This window comes from Fusarium oxysporum, chromosome I, assembly GCF_013085055.1.
Source record: "Fusarium oxysporum Fo47 chromosome I, complete sequence".
Taxonomy (NCBI): domain Eukaryota; kingdom Fungi; phylum Ascomycota; class Sordariomycetes; order Hypocreales; family Nectriaceae; genus Fusarium; species Fusarium oxysporum.
The window spans coordinates 5,973,608-5,990,692 of NC_072840.1; the positions used below are offsets into that span (position 1 = coordinate 5,973,608).

A 17,085-nucleotide genomic window follows, 5' to 3' on the forward strand; every position below is an offset into this window, starting at 1 on the left:
ACACCTTGAAGGGATCAAATCTTCCCCACGTTCTGCATCTAACATGTACTTTATCTTCAGTCAGTCCCTAGGCCAAACTTGGGCATTCTTTTACATACGTGAAAGTGCCGGTGAGTTGCTGCACGACTCGGGTAGCATCAGGGCCAAGGCAGAAGTGGGTTCGTATCTTTCGGTACCTATACTATAATACAACCCAGCCCTCCAGCTACAATTACCAAGAAACCTTTTATCAGCCGCCGTTTCCAAGATTCACTTAGTGCCTCGGAAACTGAGGGAATTTTTTGCTACTAGCTTGTCAACATGGACCACTCCTGTCAGATTGTCGTTGTAGGGTAAGGAGATAAGCCTCAACCTCACCCTAAACCTACACATTCACTTGCTATTGACCTCCCTGCTGTCATCTATCGACCTGTTGTTCCATCTGCAATGAACTATGACTAATTAAGCCGACGCTGTAGAGCGGGAATCCTAGGTATCACGGCGGCCTTAGAACTTCAGGAAACGTTGGCGGCAAGCAAACCCCGTGGATCCATCACCATCGTTGCCACGGAGTTTCCGGGCGACGAATGTATCAATTATGCCTCTCCTTGGGCAGGAGCTCACTCTCGAATTGCCCCCTGTACGACACCTCGCCAAGTCCGCGATCGAAAGCTCGAGCAAGTCACCTGGGACGTTTTCCGCGCACAGTCCAAGACCTACCCCGAGGCAGGAATCGAGTTCTTGGATGCCTTCGATTATCTGGAAGACCCTTCTGAAGAGTACCTAAAGTTACAGGGTGGCTACGCCGAAACCGAGGGGTTTCAGCTACTCCAAGAGCATGAACTACAGCCCAACATCAAGTTCGGAAGCAAGTACCAGGCATGGTGCCTGAACCCGCCCGTGTATTGTATCTTTCTGCTCCGCCGCTTTATTCTCCGTGGTGGAAATACGATGCGTTTGAAGCTCACTAGCCTAGCTGAGGCCGCAAGCCTTGCGCCAAACGTCCAGGTGGTCGTGAACTGCTCAGGAGTGGGCTTCGGGGATCCTGATGTGTTCCCTGTTAGAGGTCAGTATTAAGCTGTTCCGTCATTCCACCTGGCCGTCAACCTTTGTAACCCTGATCCTGTCTTGACTTCCAGCAGTTACTGATTCATCAATGTAGGCCAAACTTGCCTTGTTAGCAACGCCTGCGACAGAACCATCACACAGCAGAACAAAGACGGTTCATGGACCTTCATCATTCCTCGACCGCTTGAAGGCGGCACCATCATCGGAGGCACGAAGGAACCCAACAACTGGTCCGCAAGAGCATCACTGGAGACAAGAAACCATCTCTTAACCCAAGCGGCCAAGATTTACCCCGCTATCTTGAAAGGAAACTCGAAATTTGATGTCATTAGAGACATTGTTGGAAGAAGACCCGAGCGAAAAGGAGGGCTGCGATTGTCTTCCGAGTCTCTTCATCTTTCAGCTTCGCGAAGCGGTGAAAGCAACCACCGCCGTGTAGTCAAGCTCATTCATGCTTATGGAGCTGGTGGAGCGGGATACGAACTCTGCTGGGGCGTGGCTCAGGAGGTTGCCAAGATGGGGTTGGAGGAAACCCCGTTGAAATCATCCTTGTAGACTACAATCTACTGAGTACCTGTGGTTCTCTTTTGTATTTAGGTCAAAGCTCAGGCTCAGTCACCGTTGAATGGTCCGTAGTAGATAAAATAAGAAGGAAAAAGACCCTCCCCGATTACATGTAGACCAACCTTTTTACATCTCACGAGGCTGAGTTATCGACCCAGTGCTATCTTTACGAGTAGAAAACTAAGGCATATTGACAGAGTATCTTGATTAGTTACTAACTCTAGCAATTCGCGGTTTGCCAGTGCACGAGTCAGGGTGTTCAGCCCATGACTGATTACCCAGAACGTATACGTGTATTGCTGCCCATTCTGCGATCAATGGCCAAGTTTCTACGGTAACCGTAATGTTCCGAGAAGCCAATGAAAGGTTGGAGACTTCAAGATAATTAGTGGCAACTTTCTGCGGAACTTTCCATGGAACTATACGGTGATCCAATGAGAGTAGAGAGCGGGGAAATACGCCCTATCCTGAAACGGCCGGCTCAACAGTTGGTGCAAGATGGACCTGATAACATTGATGATGTCTTGTATGCCCAGCTGACTAAAGTAAATGCTGCTAAAACCTCTTTTCCAACAAGGGTTAGGTGACAACCGGAAGACCATATCATTGTCTCCTCAGACGCCGACATCAAGATGCAGAATGCTGGTCACAGGCAGGCATTGCCCGGCTCCCGAAGGATCCGTACCGGCCCAAGGACACAATTGGCTTGCATCAACTGCAAAGAACGAAAACTAAAGGTATGAACAGCCATGACGAACTTGGAATGCCATGCTGATCTGCATAGTGTGATAGCCAGGTCCCATCCTGTGTGAACTGCCAACGTTTTGACATTAGTAAATCATAAAGCAGAAGAAATCTTTACTTCCATGCTCATATTGTCACAGCTTGCCTCGTCGAAGACCCAGCGACAAGAAGACACCAACCGCGCAATTACGTGGAAACGTTAGAAGCCAAGGTTGCATTTCTTGAGGACCTGTTACGAAAAGCACGCCAGGAAAACACTACTCCGCCAGTTGCAGCTTCGAGAACAGAGGATACACCAAGTGGCTCTTCACCCGAGGTATCTGAGACGAAAGACGACGATGACGACGACGACGCTAGCGCATTGTCGAGCAAAGTCGCCCTCCTGGGTATGACAGCTGATGGAGAAGAACGGCACTATTTGGGTCCGTCATCTATCTTCTCCTTCTCACATGTGATACACGCTTCCCTTCGTCAACCTTTCCCGGGAAACCATTTGGAGTCTTTGAATGACTATCAAGATGATACAGCAGCAGCACCATCTCCGTGTTTTCTACCTGACTATGAGCTAGGTATCTCTCTGAGCAACGCTTACTTTGAGAATATCCATCCTCATTATCCTTTTCTACATGAGCCCACGTTTAGGCGCTGGGAAGACACGCTTGTCAGGCCATCCAACACCATCGGAGAGCTGGATTTTGATCCCGCCCCCTTGTTCTTTGTCAACATGGTGCTTAAGCCTTCAACCCCAACCCCCGACGTCATGGCTAAGCATTCTAGGTTTACGCTGTCGGAGCCTTGCTGGTATCCAACTCAGGATCACTGCCGCAGGTATCTCAAATCTACAATCATGTAGCAATTACCGCTGATACTTCTTCAGCAACTTTACGCATCAGCACAGTTTTATATCGGCGATATCTTATCACGCAACAACCTAGAAGCCATACAAGCCATCCTTTGCTACAGCATGTATTCTCTTAGAAGCTCTCGAGGTCCATCTATCTGGTGGGTTCCTACATAAAAGTCGAAATGGGGTGAACTGATAACGATGCAGGAAACTGTCTGGCATAGCCCTTCGTCAATGTATTGAACTTGGATATCACCGCAGCGTCAATCCCTTCGGGTCTAAGACAGGCACCCTGCGATTTGAAATGCGAAAGAGAGCCTTTTGGTGTACTTTTGGAATTGACTGCTATGCAGCAACGATCCTAGGGCGCCCTCTAGGCATTCCTCTACAAGAGGTCGATGCCGAGGTAGGTGGTCTCTCGTAGAAGCTAGGCAAGTACTGACTTGGATTGGACACCCAGTTCCCATTGGACATCGATGACTCCAACATAACCGAGACCGATATCCTAGTAGAACCGCGGAGCCCCAACAGTGCTTTTTCTACAACCATGTCGACTGCACTTCATGTCTTCCGACTTCGCAAAATCTGGGCACGTCTCCACGCGTCTTTGTATTCGGACAAGTACAACATGGACAATACAACCCATGACGATCGAATTCCTCTATTTCGGGCAGAGATTGACGCTTGGCTTGCCTCCACTCCTCCCTTACCGCCACGGACTGGAGCTGCCTTATCAATCCTCGCAACCCAAGATTGGTATGATCTCAGTCATAGCGAGACTATTATCATGCTCTACCGAGGTCGCTTGATTGATCATCTAGGGGGTGCCAGTGATGACTTATTCCTGCAATGTGCTCGTGCCGCCGAGAGCATCTGCTTGAAGAATAGGCGGTTATACGTTGCGAAGCCAGTAAATTGCACCTGGGGTACTCTTCACGTCATCTTCTCCGCTGGACTAACATACCTTCATTGTCTATGGACATCGGCTGCCGTTCGTCACCGAACCTCACTCAACGAGATGAGCAGCACCCTCACAAGTTGCACGATGGTTTTAGCAGTGATAGCTGAACGGTTCAAGGGCGCCGCTCCCTACAGAGACATCTTTGAGGCCCTTTGTACCCGTACTAAGGAGATGATGGTAGACGGTGGTGGTGAGCAGTTAGGTGTGCAGATATCAACAATGGATCCATGCTATGTAATGCCGGGCAGGTTCACTCAGTGGATGGCTGAAATCTCAGATGTAGGGATACCAGATACAGTTGATAGTCTCCTAGCTGGTCTAGTGTCAGATTGTGTGACTTATGAAGGGATTGGGGAACTGATATAATTAACTATAACTTTACCTATATTATCTCTGCTTTAGCTATGTAGCCAGGTTTATAAATGATAGCTTAGGCACGCCACAGCCACAGCTCACCCGGTCCTCACCCCATGTCAGGCGCACCACCCGACCCCTTTCAGGTGTTGGAAAGCCTCTCCTGATACACAAGCCCAGGTGTCCGAAATCGTGACTCTCCATCTCAAGACAAGCCGAGACCTGTGGCTGAGAGCTTATATCACTGCGTAGAACTTAGTTTCCATAGTGCAAAAGAATTACCCCGGAAATACCAGATGGGGGCCTCACAGAGCCCCGCCGGACGACGGATTGGAAAATTGCATTGCCTAGAATATTATTCAGGGTTCAATTACGAAACAGCGTGTTCGCCACCCATTCTCCGACCTGATCTTTAGTATCATTTTCTTATCGAAATTCACTCAATACCTTTGCGGAACTCTACCGTTATTCTATGCGTTGCGCCCAACATCTCTTATTGGGCCTTGCAGGATCCAGATGAACTAGTTAATTGAGCGGGCCATACTGATCGTATGGTCTTTCATCAGAGGACGGCCAGTACAGAAGAAATAAAAAAACTCAATATCTACCTACCCGATATAGAAATTTCAAGAGACCAATGCCATAAAACCCAATAATCTCAAAATGATGAATTTATCTTTCAAGCATTGACTACCCACAAAATTCTGCGAGGTGATTATAACCTCTCAGTCACAGGTCTCAACTGCAAATGACACATCTTTGACTACCCTCTAGATGCCTCGAGTCAAGCTGCTTTGACTTGTACTGTCGTCTCCCTTATCCAGTGACTTTCGAGTTACAGCAGTCTCGACAGTAACATGAATGCCCTCGTTTGAAGGATACACGTCGTGGGCCGCCTCCACTTCAAGCACACTACTCTTTCTAGTTGATACATGAACCATGTTGGGTCTCGCAAACACAGGCGGCCGATTCATAGATAGCCTGTATCTTCCTGTGTATCCTTGGCTATGCCTCCCGATCGCATTGTGGTTGGGCTCCCTGGCCACTTTTGCAATGAGATCGGCCATGTTCATCTCGATGAACAGCTTGATCAAGTATGCCACAGGATGAAATTGAAGATATCTGCATTTCACATTAGCCAGGGTTCACGTGTAGGTACCTGATCTTCATGGCGTACACAAGCTTGCTCGGCAACGACATGAGCCCTATTAAAGCAATCTAGTCTCGGGATTAGCTATGACTCGGGAATTGACAGTAGGAAGACGGATGTATGCCAACAACACTTACATCAAGCGAGATGGAAATGCATATCATCACACAGTTGAAACGAAACAGAGGAACATATTTCTCGAGTCCGTAGCTGATCAAACGTGACCGAACCAAGAATATGAAGCGCAGGTTCAGGGATAGATCAACAATGGCAAAAATCCCCTTTTCGCATCTATCCCAGATTTCGTTAATTAAAATCCACCGGGGTGATATCTGGAGCTGAGCCGGGATCCAGATAATCAAGACACTGATATTAACCAGCAGAAGCAGGAGGAAGACTCCCCATTTCAAGCGAGTCACTGAACGGCGGGCGGGTATAAGAAATGCGATACGATTGATAATGATTTGCATGAGAAGCTGGATCTGAAGAGACCAGAAGCACGCTTAGATGATAAAATCGTGAGCATACAGAAGACAGGGGGTAAAAGCGTTGTTGAGCCTTCGTACCTGTGATAAAGAACAACTGGAAGCTATGAGATACGATACATCAGTGGGTTTTCTTCTTCAAAGTAATCGAGGGCCCTTGACGAACCTTGGTTTGACGTATTGACGCTGGAAGGACCATGCAACGGCGCCGATAACGATACTTGCAGCCCATTCGGCCCAGATCATAGCAATGTATGCTGTCACGCTGTGCTTTCTTCTCCAAGTTTGGAGAGACTGGCTTCCCGCGTGGAGTGCAGAGAATAATGCAACAGCAAAAGAGAATCCCCAAAAGATGCTCGACAGATTCATATCGACATCGTTTGGGACATGAAAGACATATGAATCAGGAACGAGGAACCCATGATTCGACATGGTGGAGATAACTGAAACATAAACTGAGTATGGTATCACACTGAGGGGAGAAAGGAGTCACCCGTCGTCTGCGAAACTGCAAGTGATGTTTGCGAAGGCTGGGCTACCTGGCCATGACTGGGGATGGAAGCTCTCGCAGTTAAAAACCCGAGCCAGCTCAAGAGACTAACCCCAGGTTTGCGGGGTAAGGGCCGTCCGGCTGGGCCTGCATCAGATTCCCCAGACAGCGGCATGACTCGCCCACAGCCAAATGCGGGGTGCAGCCAGTGAGTTCACGCTTAGGTCCATCTCGTAGCGAAGCAGGATCTTAGCATCGGTGGCCGTGTCCTGCACCCATCGCGTACCATCCTGGGTCTAGTGCACAAAACAAAGACTCATCTCTCCCGTCTCTACAGGCCTTCCACGTGGCGATGTCACGGGCTGAAGATTGAGGGCGTGTTCCTTTCCTTGGTTATGCATTTTTAGCCTGTTGAGCTGAATCTTGAATATAGCAGGGGAAGCCATGAATGGGTGTTCTAGGTGAGATTTTAGGACATATCCATACTAATTTGGGTTGGAGTTTCTGCCTCTTGTTTCGTTTCTTGGCAGGGGCCGATGCTAGTGATGTAAGAAGCTTACACGCACCATTTGGCGGCGCTGATGATACAAGCCGTTATCTATGTGTTTTGATGTAACTAATCTTGCCAAGACCTGTCACAAAAGAAGGCCCGTGGCCTTCACTTACTCGTTGTCTGTCGGCGTTGTCTTCCGCCTGCAGGTCATACCCTTGGATCTGTTAGCTCTATGTTGTGAGAATGGTCAGAGTTCAACCATTTTAGCGTGGTGCTCTGTACATCTGTACATACACCGCCACGTGTTGACAGGGTCTGTTATGCACGTCGGGCATCCAACAGCGAAACCCCAAGCTATGATTGATAGACAGTATCTAAGCAGGATGAAGTTGACGTTACTTCACTCACCAGGTTCAGTACAGAGGCTACAAATAAATCATTGAGATAGCAAACATGTAGTCACAACAGATTAACAGTGAACCCTTGGCTTCTTACGAGACACATTCCATCTGCTCTATTCTATTCAAGTCTTGACGCGCAGAGACAAACCTGACCTGCCGAGAGACATTATCCATCAAATCGACAGTATGTCAGCGAAGCACTTCATCAACGATCCCATCAAGCTAGTTAATGATGCTCTCTATGGTATTGCCATCGCCAATCCCGCCGTGGCACTCGACGCCGAAAACAAGATCATCTATCGCCGTCCAGGGCCTGACATGAAGGGCCAGGTCTCTGTAGTCAGCGGTGGCGGTGCCGGCCATGAGCCAGCCTTTGCTGCCTTTGTCGGGGGCGGCTTACTGAGCGCCAGCATCTCGGGCACAATATTTGCATCTCCCAACTCGGAGCAGGTCCGCAACGCCCTAACCAGCTTTGTCGATCATGAGGAAGGGATTCTCGTCATAGTCATGAACTATACAGGCGATATCCTGAATTTCGGCGTAGCCGTCGAGCAGGCAAAGTCAGCCGGCCTGAACGTCAGAATGCTCGTTGTGGCTGATGATGTCGGCGTCGACCGCACCAAGAGCGGCAAAGTTGGCAGACGAGGCATCATAGGTACCGTGCTGGTGCAGAAGATTGCCGGGGCCATCGCCGCGCAGGGAGCAAGTCTCGACAAGGTCTATGCCGCGGGGCGCCTCGCCGCAGATAATCTCGTCAGTATCGGCGCTAGTCTGGAGCATGTCCACGTTCCCGGCCACGCAGTCGACGAACCACAGCATCGGCTAGAGATTGGCGAAATCGAGGTGGGTATGGGCATCCACAACGAGCCGGGCTCGGGCAAGCAGAGGGCAGATCTGCCGCAACTGGTGGAGTTGATGATCGCACAGCTGCTGAGCCAGGCGGATCCTGACAGAGACTTCCTCAAATTCGAACACAGCGAGGTAGTGCTGCTTGTGAACAACCTGGGCGGAGTCAGCGTCCTCGAGATGAGTGGTATTACCACAGAGGTGGTGATGCAGCTGGAGAGAACCTTCAATATTCGTCCGGTACGCATTCTCAGCGGCACCTACATGACGAGCCTAAATGGACTGGGCTTTAGTATCTCGCTGCTTAAGATGGTTGATGTCGATGGATATAACATGATCGACCTTATAGATTACCCTTGTGAGGCTACTGGCTGGATCGCACCAGTCTCGACTCAAACCTGGAAAGCAAAGAATACAGCAACCAGGCAGCGCAAGAAGTCATCTAAAGATCATTTGAAAGCGACTAGCCTGAGGCTAGACCCCATCACAGCCAGAACTGCACTCGAAAACGCTCTACAGCGAGTCATCATAGCTGAGCCAGATGTCACCATGTATGACACAGTTGTCGGCGACGGTGACTGCGGTATTGGATTGAAACGAGGAGCCGAAGGTAAGAATACCCCATCATTGCAGAGCTTATATTAACGGGCTGCAGCTATTCTTGTTTTCATTTCTCAGAAGGGTTTCTCTGGAGATGCAGTTATCGACGTTGCAAGTCTCGCACACATAGTTGACAAGACAATGGACGGTACCTCTGGTGCTCTATACTCCATTTTTCTACATGCTCTCGTGCAAGCATTGAGTTCATTGCCTCAGGGAGACCTCCGTCCTCAAGGATGGGCTCAAGCGCTGAGAGAAAGCTGTGACGCGATGTCTAAGTATACGCCTGCAAGGCCAGGCGATAGGACACTAGTAGATGCACTCTACCCTTTTATTGATGTTCTCCAGCAGACTGGCGATGTTAGACAGGCGGCGGAGGCAGCGCTGGTTGGCGCCCAGAGCACTAAAGGTATGACGGCCAGTCTGGGCCGGACCGTCTACGTCGGTGGCTCTCGGTATCAAGAGGTCCCTGACCCGGGAGCGTGGGGACTGTGCTGCTTCTTTCTAGGCCTCGCTGGAGTGGACCCTGAGATGAAGAAATGAGGGATCGGCAAAGTAGACAATGACAAGGGGTGACCTTCTGTGGTGTTGAAATTCTGTTAAAAGTGCGCACGTATCTATAACAAAGACGAATTATAAACATGTGAGGTGTTTTAACTTCAACTTTTGCGTATCTCTGTCTCAAGGTCCGGCTGCTTGATGCGCACAACTGCTTCTTCCAAACCGTCTACACCAATATACCCACGGTGATGGCTATACTTTAGTGTCGTTGCCAGGCCTAGGATGCGGAGTAATCACTATGGGCTAGCCGAAGCTTCCGCGGCCTTATGATGCCATGATTGCGTTACGCGTACATCTTCTGCAAAGCTAGAGGTACTGGGTGGGATATCAACCGCTGCAAGGATTCAAAGTTAAGTCTGACGGTTGTCAGCCCGAGAGTCCAGGCCTTCGGTCATCGCGGGCTTCCATTGCCGAACTATGGAGTCGAACCACCTCAATTAGCTTGCTTGGTCAACAGCCCTATCATATCGCACGTTTATGGCTTCACTATCGTGCTCGTTATGCTGTGGCGTATTCTGGGGAGCAACAAAGGATCGCCTCATGGCGTGATTTTGCGGAGTGATTTCCAGGGGCAACACCCCATGGGGAGCATCATTATTCTAGGCATGGCACACCAGGGGCTCAAGAGTCTCAGCTGAAAGACTCCGAAGTCTATGACTCGGATATTTTTCAGCGAGTCTCCGAGAACACGACGCTGGCCAGAACGTAGGCGACGCGGCGTGGCATCCCAATGTCGGGGTTGAGTGGGAAACAGCGAGATTATTGTGACCATCCTCATGCATTCTACGTTTTTGAGTCTTGCCATTCTGGTTCCGATGATATTGGAGTGTAATGTTGCCTTAGCAGCGTTGGATTAAAAGCTAGCTAAATCCCTTTCTCGGCAAGATCGCTCTATGCCATAAGTCCTCATTCCTACTAATCATCTTTGAAGCAAAGCTTTCCCTCTCAAGGCTACCATTATTTACCTAAAGATGGCTACTGAAATCACCCACAGCAAACATAGTCTGGGTAAGACAGACTGTCATGCCAAAGGGACCGAGGCGCACGGAACCATGAGCATGGAGGAGTATGAAGCTTCTCCAGGTGCCCTGCCTCCAGTTACATATTGGGTTCGAGTCCGAAAACTCCTGCGCGATCCGTTCTCCGAGTTTTTCGGCGTCATGATCCTCGTGCTCTTCGGTGACGGTTCCGTTGCACAGGTGGTTCTAGGGGAGGGCAACAAGGGAGACTGGCAGAACATCAACTGGGGTTGGGCGTATGTCTCTCTCCGTATTTCGATCATATGCCGCTAACCTTTATCTGAAAGACTAGGTGTCATGCTTGGCGTCTACTGCGGTGGCGTGTCTGGCGCCCATCTAAACCCTGCCATCACGCTCGCCAACTGTATCTTTCGGAAGTTTCCATGGCGCAAGTTTCCGGCATACCTTGTTGCCCAGGCCCTTGGCGCTATGGTCGGCTCACTTATCGTGTATGGCAACTACAAGTCTGCAATCGATGTCTTCGAAGGAGGTCCCGGCATCCGCACCGTTGGACTCAACACCTCTTCGGCAGCTATCTTCTGTACCTATCCTGCACCCTTCCTAACTAAGGCCGGCCAGCTTTTTGATGAGTTTCTTGGGAGTGGCATTCTTGCATTTTGTCTCTTTGCCCTTCTGGATGATGGAAACATTGGGGCTGGCAACCTGACACCGCTTGGCTTATTCTTTGTTGTGTATGGTATTGGCGCGTGCTTTGGCTCTAACACGGGCTATGCTATTAACCCGGCCAGGGACCTTGGCCCACGGCTGATGTCGTATGCCCTTGGATATGGAACTGAGGTATGGACTGCTGGTGATTATTACTTTTGGGTCAGTAGTCCTCAGTCAACAATCCATCATGAGCTAGATCCACTGACAGTATAAACAGGTTCCAATCGTCGCCCCATTCTTGGGCTGCGTCTTTGGAGCCTTCCTGTATGATGCGTTCATTTATACTGGCCAGAGCCCGATTAATGCTCCCTTCATGGGGCTGGGCCATTTGTTCAAGCGCACCAAGCTGAAGGGCTCCAACGCCAGATCACTCGTCTGATTGATAGACCAGCCAGGATTGAGAGAGGTAGAAGATGATGCGATCTCAATTCTCCAAAATTTGTGGAAAGTTTGGCAGATGGACTGGGGTACAGATGGATATTTCGTCACTGATGGTGTCTGTACATAGTCGTTCTCACATTCCAGGATAGGAAGAAATCTTGTGACAATGCTGATGGGCATTTCAGAGATTCTCCCTTTCCCTTGATTCTTTTCTTTGGGGTATTCTAGCCCAACCTTGTCGACAACTTGGGTGCCAGGCACCTTTCAATACCGATGTCAGTTTATGAACTGGATAGCCATGGCTGCAAGTTATCTGCTCAATTAATGCGTGTATAATGAAGCCTCCTCATCCCCAGTGATAATTCTACCTTCGAAAGCAAGGATGCCTTCCACAATGTGTGATCTGACTCTCTCGAGAGACGTTAGAGAACTGCGCTAAGGCTGCCGTCAAGGGGTAGCGTGCACTCAAACACCACTTTCCGATGACTCTTCAATATGACAGCAAGACCAAGCTTCTAATTCTTCTGTGTGACTAGCTAGTCGGTGGGCTTCCACGTGGGCTGGCAGGGGCTGAACACCTCCATCAGAGGCCGCAGGACTGCGCCTAGACTATGCCACTAAAGCGCGGGGATCGGCAACTGCTAAGGCGCCACAGTAGAAGCTTCTGGCGCCAGATAGCGTCCTCCCCCGCCGTGGAGGTGCACACTAGGAACGGGTTGCCACGTGTCGATCGATGGTGAACCCACCATTCCATGCACTCGACAGGATCTAGAACCAAAAAACCCATGGATCAAGACCAACTCCCACGTGCGCTGATGGACGTGCGCTGAAGATTATGCACCGCTGGGTCGTAACTCAGTCTAGCCAGATCTATTATTGAATATTTGGCTAGCACACTCCTGCATAAGCCGTAACGGGCTTTACGGATAGAGAAGAGTCTGATGAGACCGAAGGGGAAGCTCCTCTGGCGTCATCGAGGCCGCTTCCTTGAGCGCGCCCTGCAGCTTGACGCCCGGAACCTCCATAGTACCAACACGACAGGGGATATCTGTTTCAGCTAGCTTGCCCGCATGAGAGACTTACCTGATGGCAGCAGCCTGAGGACCATGATAAATACCTCCGAAGATGTGATATGTAGCGACGGTGTATCCTGATCAAGTACCCTGTCACCGACGCAATGGACAACGAGACAATCGTGCCTATAGCCGGCAACGACCTCTCAATTGGGGGCGAAACCACAGAGCCTGGGCAGACAAACGAACCCAAGATCAATCCATCGTAAGACGCGTGATGCTTTGCTGGAGAGACGGAGCTAACATTGGGGCAAAGGTGCGAGTGGTGCAGGATACGCAAGGTGAAATGTGATCGTGCAAAGCCCTCCTGCTCTTGGTGTCTTCGCCATAACCGACCATGCCTCTACAGGGAGAGGCGGAGGCCTGGCGGCGAAGATAAACAGAAGAGCCTTGACCTTGAGAACAGGCTGGGTCGTTTGGATGCACTCGTCCATGATATCTGGCAGCGTGTTGAAGACCACATTACAGAGCACGATGTCCCCCAGCGAGGCCCAGCGCTGGGGAGTTCCTACTTGAATACCGCTTATATCGACCTACCTTCTGAATCACCCGATACTACAATCTACCCGCTTAACAGTGATGTAGAACCCTCCATGGTGGGTTCAGAATCCTCGCCAGGCCATCTCAATGCTATGAGACATACACAAGACCTGCAAAGCATGACTTTGGCTTCGGACCCGGATCTCCCTCCTACCGACTTACTGTATACCCTGGTGGACCTCTTCTTCAAGCACATCAACACTTGGTGTCCATTGCTTGACCGAAAGGCAACCTTTGGGGTCTACTTTGGCTCGACTTCAGTCAGCGAAGGTGATCGCGTTGTTCTCCATGCCATTGTCGCCACAACACTCAGATTCTCGGCCCTGACTCCGCATGTCAGGGAGAGGTTTCACAACATCTCTAGCAAGGCAGTCAAGCTATATGCTATTGATAACACTAACCTCTATGCACTAAAGGCTCTCACACTACTTTCCTTGGATGCCCTGGGGACATCGAGCGATCTGGGTGGATGGAGCCAGCTTGCCCATGTAGCAAGAAACGCACTTCTTCTGGACATCTCCGTCGAAAAGAAATGCTACCTCTCTGGGCAAGGTTCTCTTCACATCACTTCCTCTCGGAAGTTTGGACTCTCTCAGCCTGAATCCTGGTTTGAGGACGAGGGGCGCCGAAGGCTTTGTTGGTTGATTTATACCTTGGATCGATATGCTACCGTTGCAACAGGGTGCAAGTTCATAATGGCTGAGGAAGACATGAAGCGGTGTCTTCCGTGCCGGTACGACTTGTGGCTGGCGGGAGCACCTGTCGAAACTAGATCAATCAGCTGCGACGATGGCGAGTACGCGATGAACAGTCCAGAGAACCTTGGAAGTTTCTCTTACCACTGCGAAGTTCTCCGCGTTCTTAGTCGCATTGACATATTCCTCAAACAGCCAATCGACATCTACTCAGAGGATCAGGTCCAAGGCTGGCAGAACACTTTCATAGCCCTCGAGACGGAGCTATGGTCATGGCTTCACAGCCTCCCAGGAGACTATGGAAAAATCTCTCTGTTATGCCACTCCGACCCTGGAGCTAGAGTCGTCAACTGGATCATGCTGCATGCCGCTTTCGTGACATCGACGATCCGACTCAACTCTGTTGCTGCTTGCCCGATCATCCAATCCGCATTGTTTGTGCCGTCCTACCGTGCCATGCAGAATTGCCTCTCTGCGGTGGATAGCCTCCAGAGAATAGCCCAGGACGTACTTGACATCGACGGCCTCTACCTCCTGGGCCCTCACTTTGCGTTTTCGCTCTGGGTTTCGGCGAGGTTGCTTATGCTCCATGCAGCAACTCTGAGCTGCGAGATCAGTCCTAAAATCGATTTTTTTATTGCCACCTTATCACAGATGGGTCAGTATTGGCCGGTTGCGTCGATATATTCCGCCATCCTGGGCCGCGTGAAAGAGAGTGGTTGTTCAGGGGGAAAAACATTCACGGAGATGAGACAGTAAGCCAATCCTGGGATGCTATGCTAAGATGCTACGACTGACCTCAAGCCATCCAGGTGTGCCTATGAAGTCGTGGCTACGTTTGAATCGACAAGACCCAGCACTCTCGAGCCTGCTTGGACAAGGGAAACTTCACCAGATGAACTAGATTATGTTGAAATATTTAGCTTCTTCAACTATCCTCGCCTCACGGGCAGCGCCTTCCAGGGCCGAGGTCAAAACTTTGAGGAGATTCAATTTGGCAATCTTGCGTCCGGCTTAAGCTTTTCAGAACCAATCCTCGAACAAGACTGGCTAGCTTTTGAAGCTCAACCGGATGGAACCTTTTTTAGAGACATTGATAGGAGCATATAGCGGCGACAATGTGAATGACTATTGTTCTATAATAAGGTTAAGCGGTTAAAAGAGACTTTAGAGTAAGTACAAAGGTAGAGAATATAAATCCATATATATAGGTAATATACCTTTTGTTTTTATGTTCAAAGTAGTGAGGCACTGTCTCCAGACCTAATGTCGAGGTCTCTCGTATGTTGGCTGGGGCTTGGCTGTCTCCCTATAAGTATAGAAGGTCTGACAGGCTCTCGATACCTTAGTTTGAATTATTTTAATATTTTATTCCAAGGTACTTGTAGTTGGGAATTATCAATATGATTTCTATCGTTTTGCCTTAAAGATAATGGTATTATCTGAGAAATTTCACACTAGTTCAGCTACCTAGACCAACTAAAGGGCTACCAATAGCCGGGTCAAAGGTATACCAAGCTTTGAATGCAGAGGCACCCGCAGCTTCTCCTGGATTTATAAACCCCTTGACAGCAGGTTCACTGCTGGGAGGTGGAGGCGGAGCTGCAAATCCCATTGCCGTGCCCTGAGAGTCAACGTGAGGTCCAACCTGGACTCCGTGAGGCCACTGGAAGATATTGTTCTTATCCCAATATGCCTTGATACTCTGCAATTCCTCTCGATTAACACCATAGTATGCCTTTTCGTATGTGTCTTTGTCGAGTGTCGCATCTGGGAAGTTGACATACACACCAAGACCGTCCATAGAATATTTCCTCAACGCCTCATTGAAATCCGCAAGGACTTGTCTCATCCTCGTCTCTAACCACTTATCCTTCCACTCGATCATGATATATGTGTGATAGTCGCATCCACGCCAAGGATAGGCAGAGTCGTGGGGGCCCTTTTCGCTGGATTTGCCGCCGGAATGAATCCAAGAAACTCTGATTGAGCCTTCTTCGCCTTTGAACTCTGCTTTGAAAGCTACCAGCTTTTCCTTCAGAGTCTTAATTATCTCGGAAATATTATCTTTGACGCTTGTCTTTGTGAAAGAGAAGGAAGTGTAGATCCTGAACATCGCATTCGAAGGTAAAGCCTTCTGGGTTTCTTCTGACCACTGAGCTACGAGAGTCTCGTGAAGGAAAAGCGTCGAATTCTCCGGCAGAGTTCGATCCTTGAGCTGTTCTGCTAGCGATTTGTCTCCCGCAGCAACCTTCCCGCAATTTCCGAGACGTTCATCGACCTCTTTGTCAAAGTCTTTCTCTAGTCCATTATAGTAGACCAAAAATCGGACAGAAGGATCTTCGCGGGAATCTTTGAGGTCCATCAGCCAACTGCTGTCAATCGTCATGTCGTTGGTCCAGCCAGCAGTATAGAACTTTATCATCGCTTCTGTAAAAGCCACCTGGCGCTCAGGGCAATGAGACGGTGCCCAGGTATAAACCCCAGCAACCACAAAATCGTGATGCAGCTTTTGAACCTTCATCTTGAGCTGGGTGACTACCCCGAAATTATTGCCGCCAGCACCACAAAGGGCCCAGAAGAGTCTTTTCTTTTCAGGCTCACTGTCTCCGGGGCTGACCTGGATGATTCCATGGTCTGGAGTGACAATACGAGCCTCAAGAAGTGTGTCACTTCCCAAACCGAAGCTTCGAGTAAAGGGCGCGAGACCTCCACCCAGAGTGAAACCGCTGACTCCGACACTAGGACAACGGCCTCCATTGATGACCAATTTATCATGATGGTCGTTGATCAGTTCGTGATAAGCATGAGCCCAAAGTGCGCCTGCATCCATCGTGATGGTCATGTTGTCAATGTCGAGGTCGACGCGTTTCATGTTAACCAGATCAATCGAGATGCCGTTATTGATAGAAGAGAACCCGGCGTATGAGTGGCCTCCATTCTTGACTCGTATAGGTAAGCCTACCCTCTTAGCTCGCTGAACGATGATGCGAACATGGGATTCATGCTCAGGTTGAATGACACATCCTGGTCTGTCGAAGCGGTAGAGGAGGTTCGCGTTTGCGACAGATTTCTCGTACTCGAGATCTCCAGGAGTGTAAACTGGGATCTTCTTCCCTCTGAAAAACCCCACTTGTTCCATGCAAAGCTCGAGGAGACGAACCTGTC

The 17,085-nt window shown here is 49.7% G+C and overlaps 7 protein-coding genes across 7 annotated transcripts; 5 read left to right on the forward strand and 2 right to left on the reverse strand.

Moving 5' to 3' along the window:
* Window positions 1–300: 300 nt before the first annotated feature.
* Window positions 301–1,602, forward strand: FOBCDRAFT_236081 (uncharacterized protein; the record flags this gene model as incomplete). Its single annotated transcript, XM_054703025.1, has 3 exons — window positions 301–332; window positions 459–1,045; window positions 1,142–1,602. 3 exons carry the CDS (start codon window positions 301–303, stop codon window positions 1,600–1,602), a joined length of 1,080 nt encoding a protein of 359 aa, XP_054559000.1.
* A 507-nt stretch (window positions 1,603–2,109) lies between these two features.
* FOBCDRAFT_236082 (fungal-specific transcription factor domain-containing protein) lies at window positions 2,110–4,526 on the forward strand (the record flags this gene model as incomplete). The annotated part of the gene is made up of 5 exons (XM_059610042.1): window positions 2,110–2,137; window positions 2,496–3,082; window positions 3,209–3,357; window positions 3,407–3,605; window positions 3,660–4,526. The coding sequence occupies 5 exons, from the start codon at window positions 2,110–2,112 to the stop codon at window positions 4,524–4,526; spliced, it is 1,830 nt and encodes a 609-aa protein (XP_059463963.1).
* A 709-nt stretch (window positions 4,527–5,235) lies between these two features.
* FOBCDRAFT_247423 (uncharacterized protein) lies at window positions 5,236–6,581 on the reverse strand (the record flags this gene model as incomplete). Its single annotated transcript, XM_054703027.2, has 5 exons — window positions 5,236–5,636; window positions 5,692–5,732; window positions 5,802–6,166; window positions 6,231–6,253; window positions 6,316–6,581. The coding sequence occupies 5 exons, from the start codon at window positions 6,579–6,581 to the stop codon at window positions 5,285–5,287; spliced, it is 1,047 nt and encodes a 348-aa protein (XP_054559002.1). The 3' UTR covers window positions 5,236–5,284.
* A 1,138-nt stretch (window positions 6,582–7,719) lies between these two features.
* On the forward strand, window positions 7,720–9,522 carry FOBCDRAFT_236084 (Dak1 domain-containing protein; the record flags this gene model as incomplete). Its single annotated transcript, XM_054703028.1, has 2 exons — window positions 7,720–8,989; window positions 9,035–9,522. The coding sequence occupies 2 exons, from the start codon at window positions 7,720–7,722 to the stop codon at window positions 9,520–9,522; spliced, it is 1,758 nt and encodes a 585-aa protein (XP_054559003.1).
* A 989-nt stretch (window positions 9,523–10,511) lies between these two features.
* FOBCDRAFT_195873 (aquaporin-like protein) lies at window positions 10,512–11,607 on the forward strand (the record flags this gene model as incomplete). Its single annotated transcript, XM_054703029.1, has 3 exons — window positions 10,512–10,795; window positions 10,847–11,387; window positions 11,446–11,607. The coding sequence occupies 3 exons, from the start codon at window positions 10,512–10,514 to the stop codon at window positions 11,605–11,607; spliced, it is 987 nt and encodes a 328-aa protein (XP_054559004.1).
* Window positions 11,608–12,786: 1,179 nt separating this feature from the next.
* Window positions 12,787–15,027, forward strand: FOBCDRAFT_268192 (uncharacterized protein; the record flags this gene model as incomplete). Its single annotated transcript, XM_054703030.1, has 3 exons — window positions 12,787–12,887; window positions 12,939–14,672; window positions 14,730–15,027. The coding sequence occupies 3 exons, from the start codon at window positions 12,787–12,789 to the stop codon at window positions 15,025–15,027; spliced, it is 2,133 nt and encodes a 710-aa protein (XP_054559005.1).
* A 352-nt stretch (window positions 15,028–15,379) lies between these two features.
* On the reverse strand, window positions 15,380–17,059 carry FOBCDRAFT_122891 (uncharacterized protein; the record flags this gene model as incomplete). The annotated part of the gene is made up of 1 exon (XM_059607764.1): window positions 15,380–17,059. The coding sequence occupies one exon, from the start codon at window positions 17,057–17,059 to the stop codon at window positions 15,380–15,382; it is 1,680 nt and encodes a 559-aa protein (XP_059466642.1).
* Window positions 17,060–17,085: the final 26 nt, after the last annotated feature.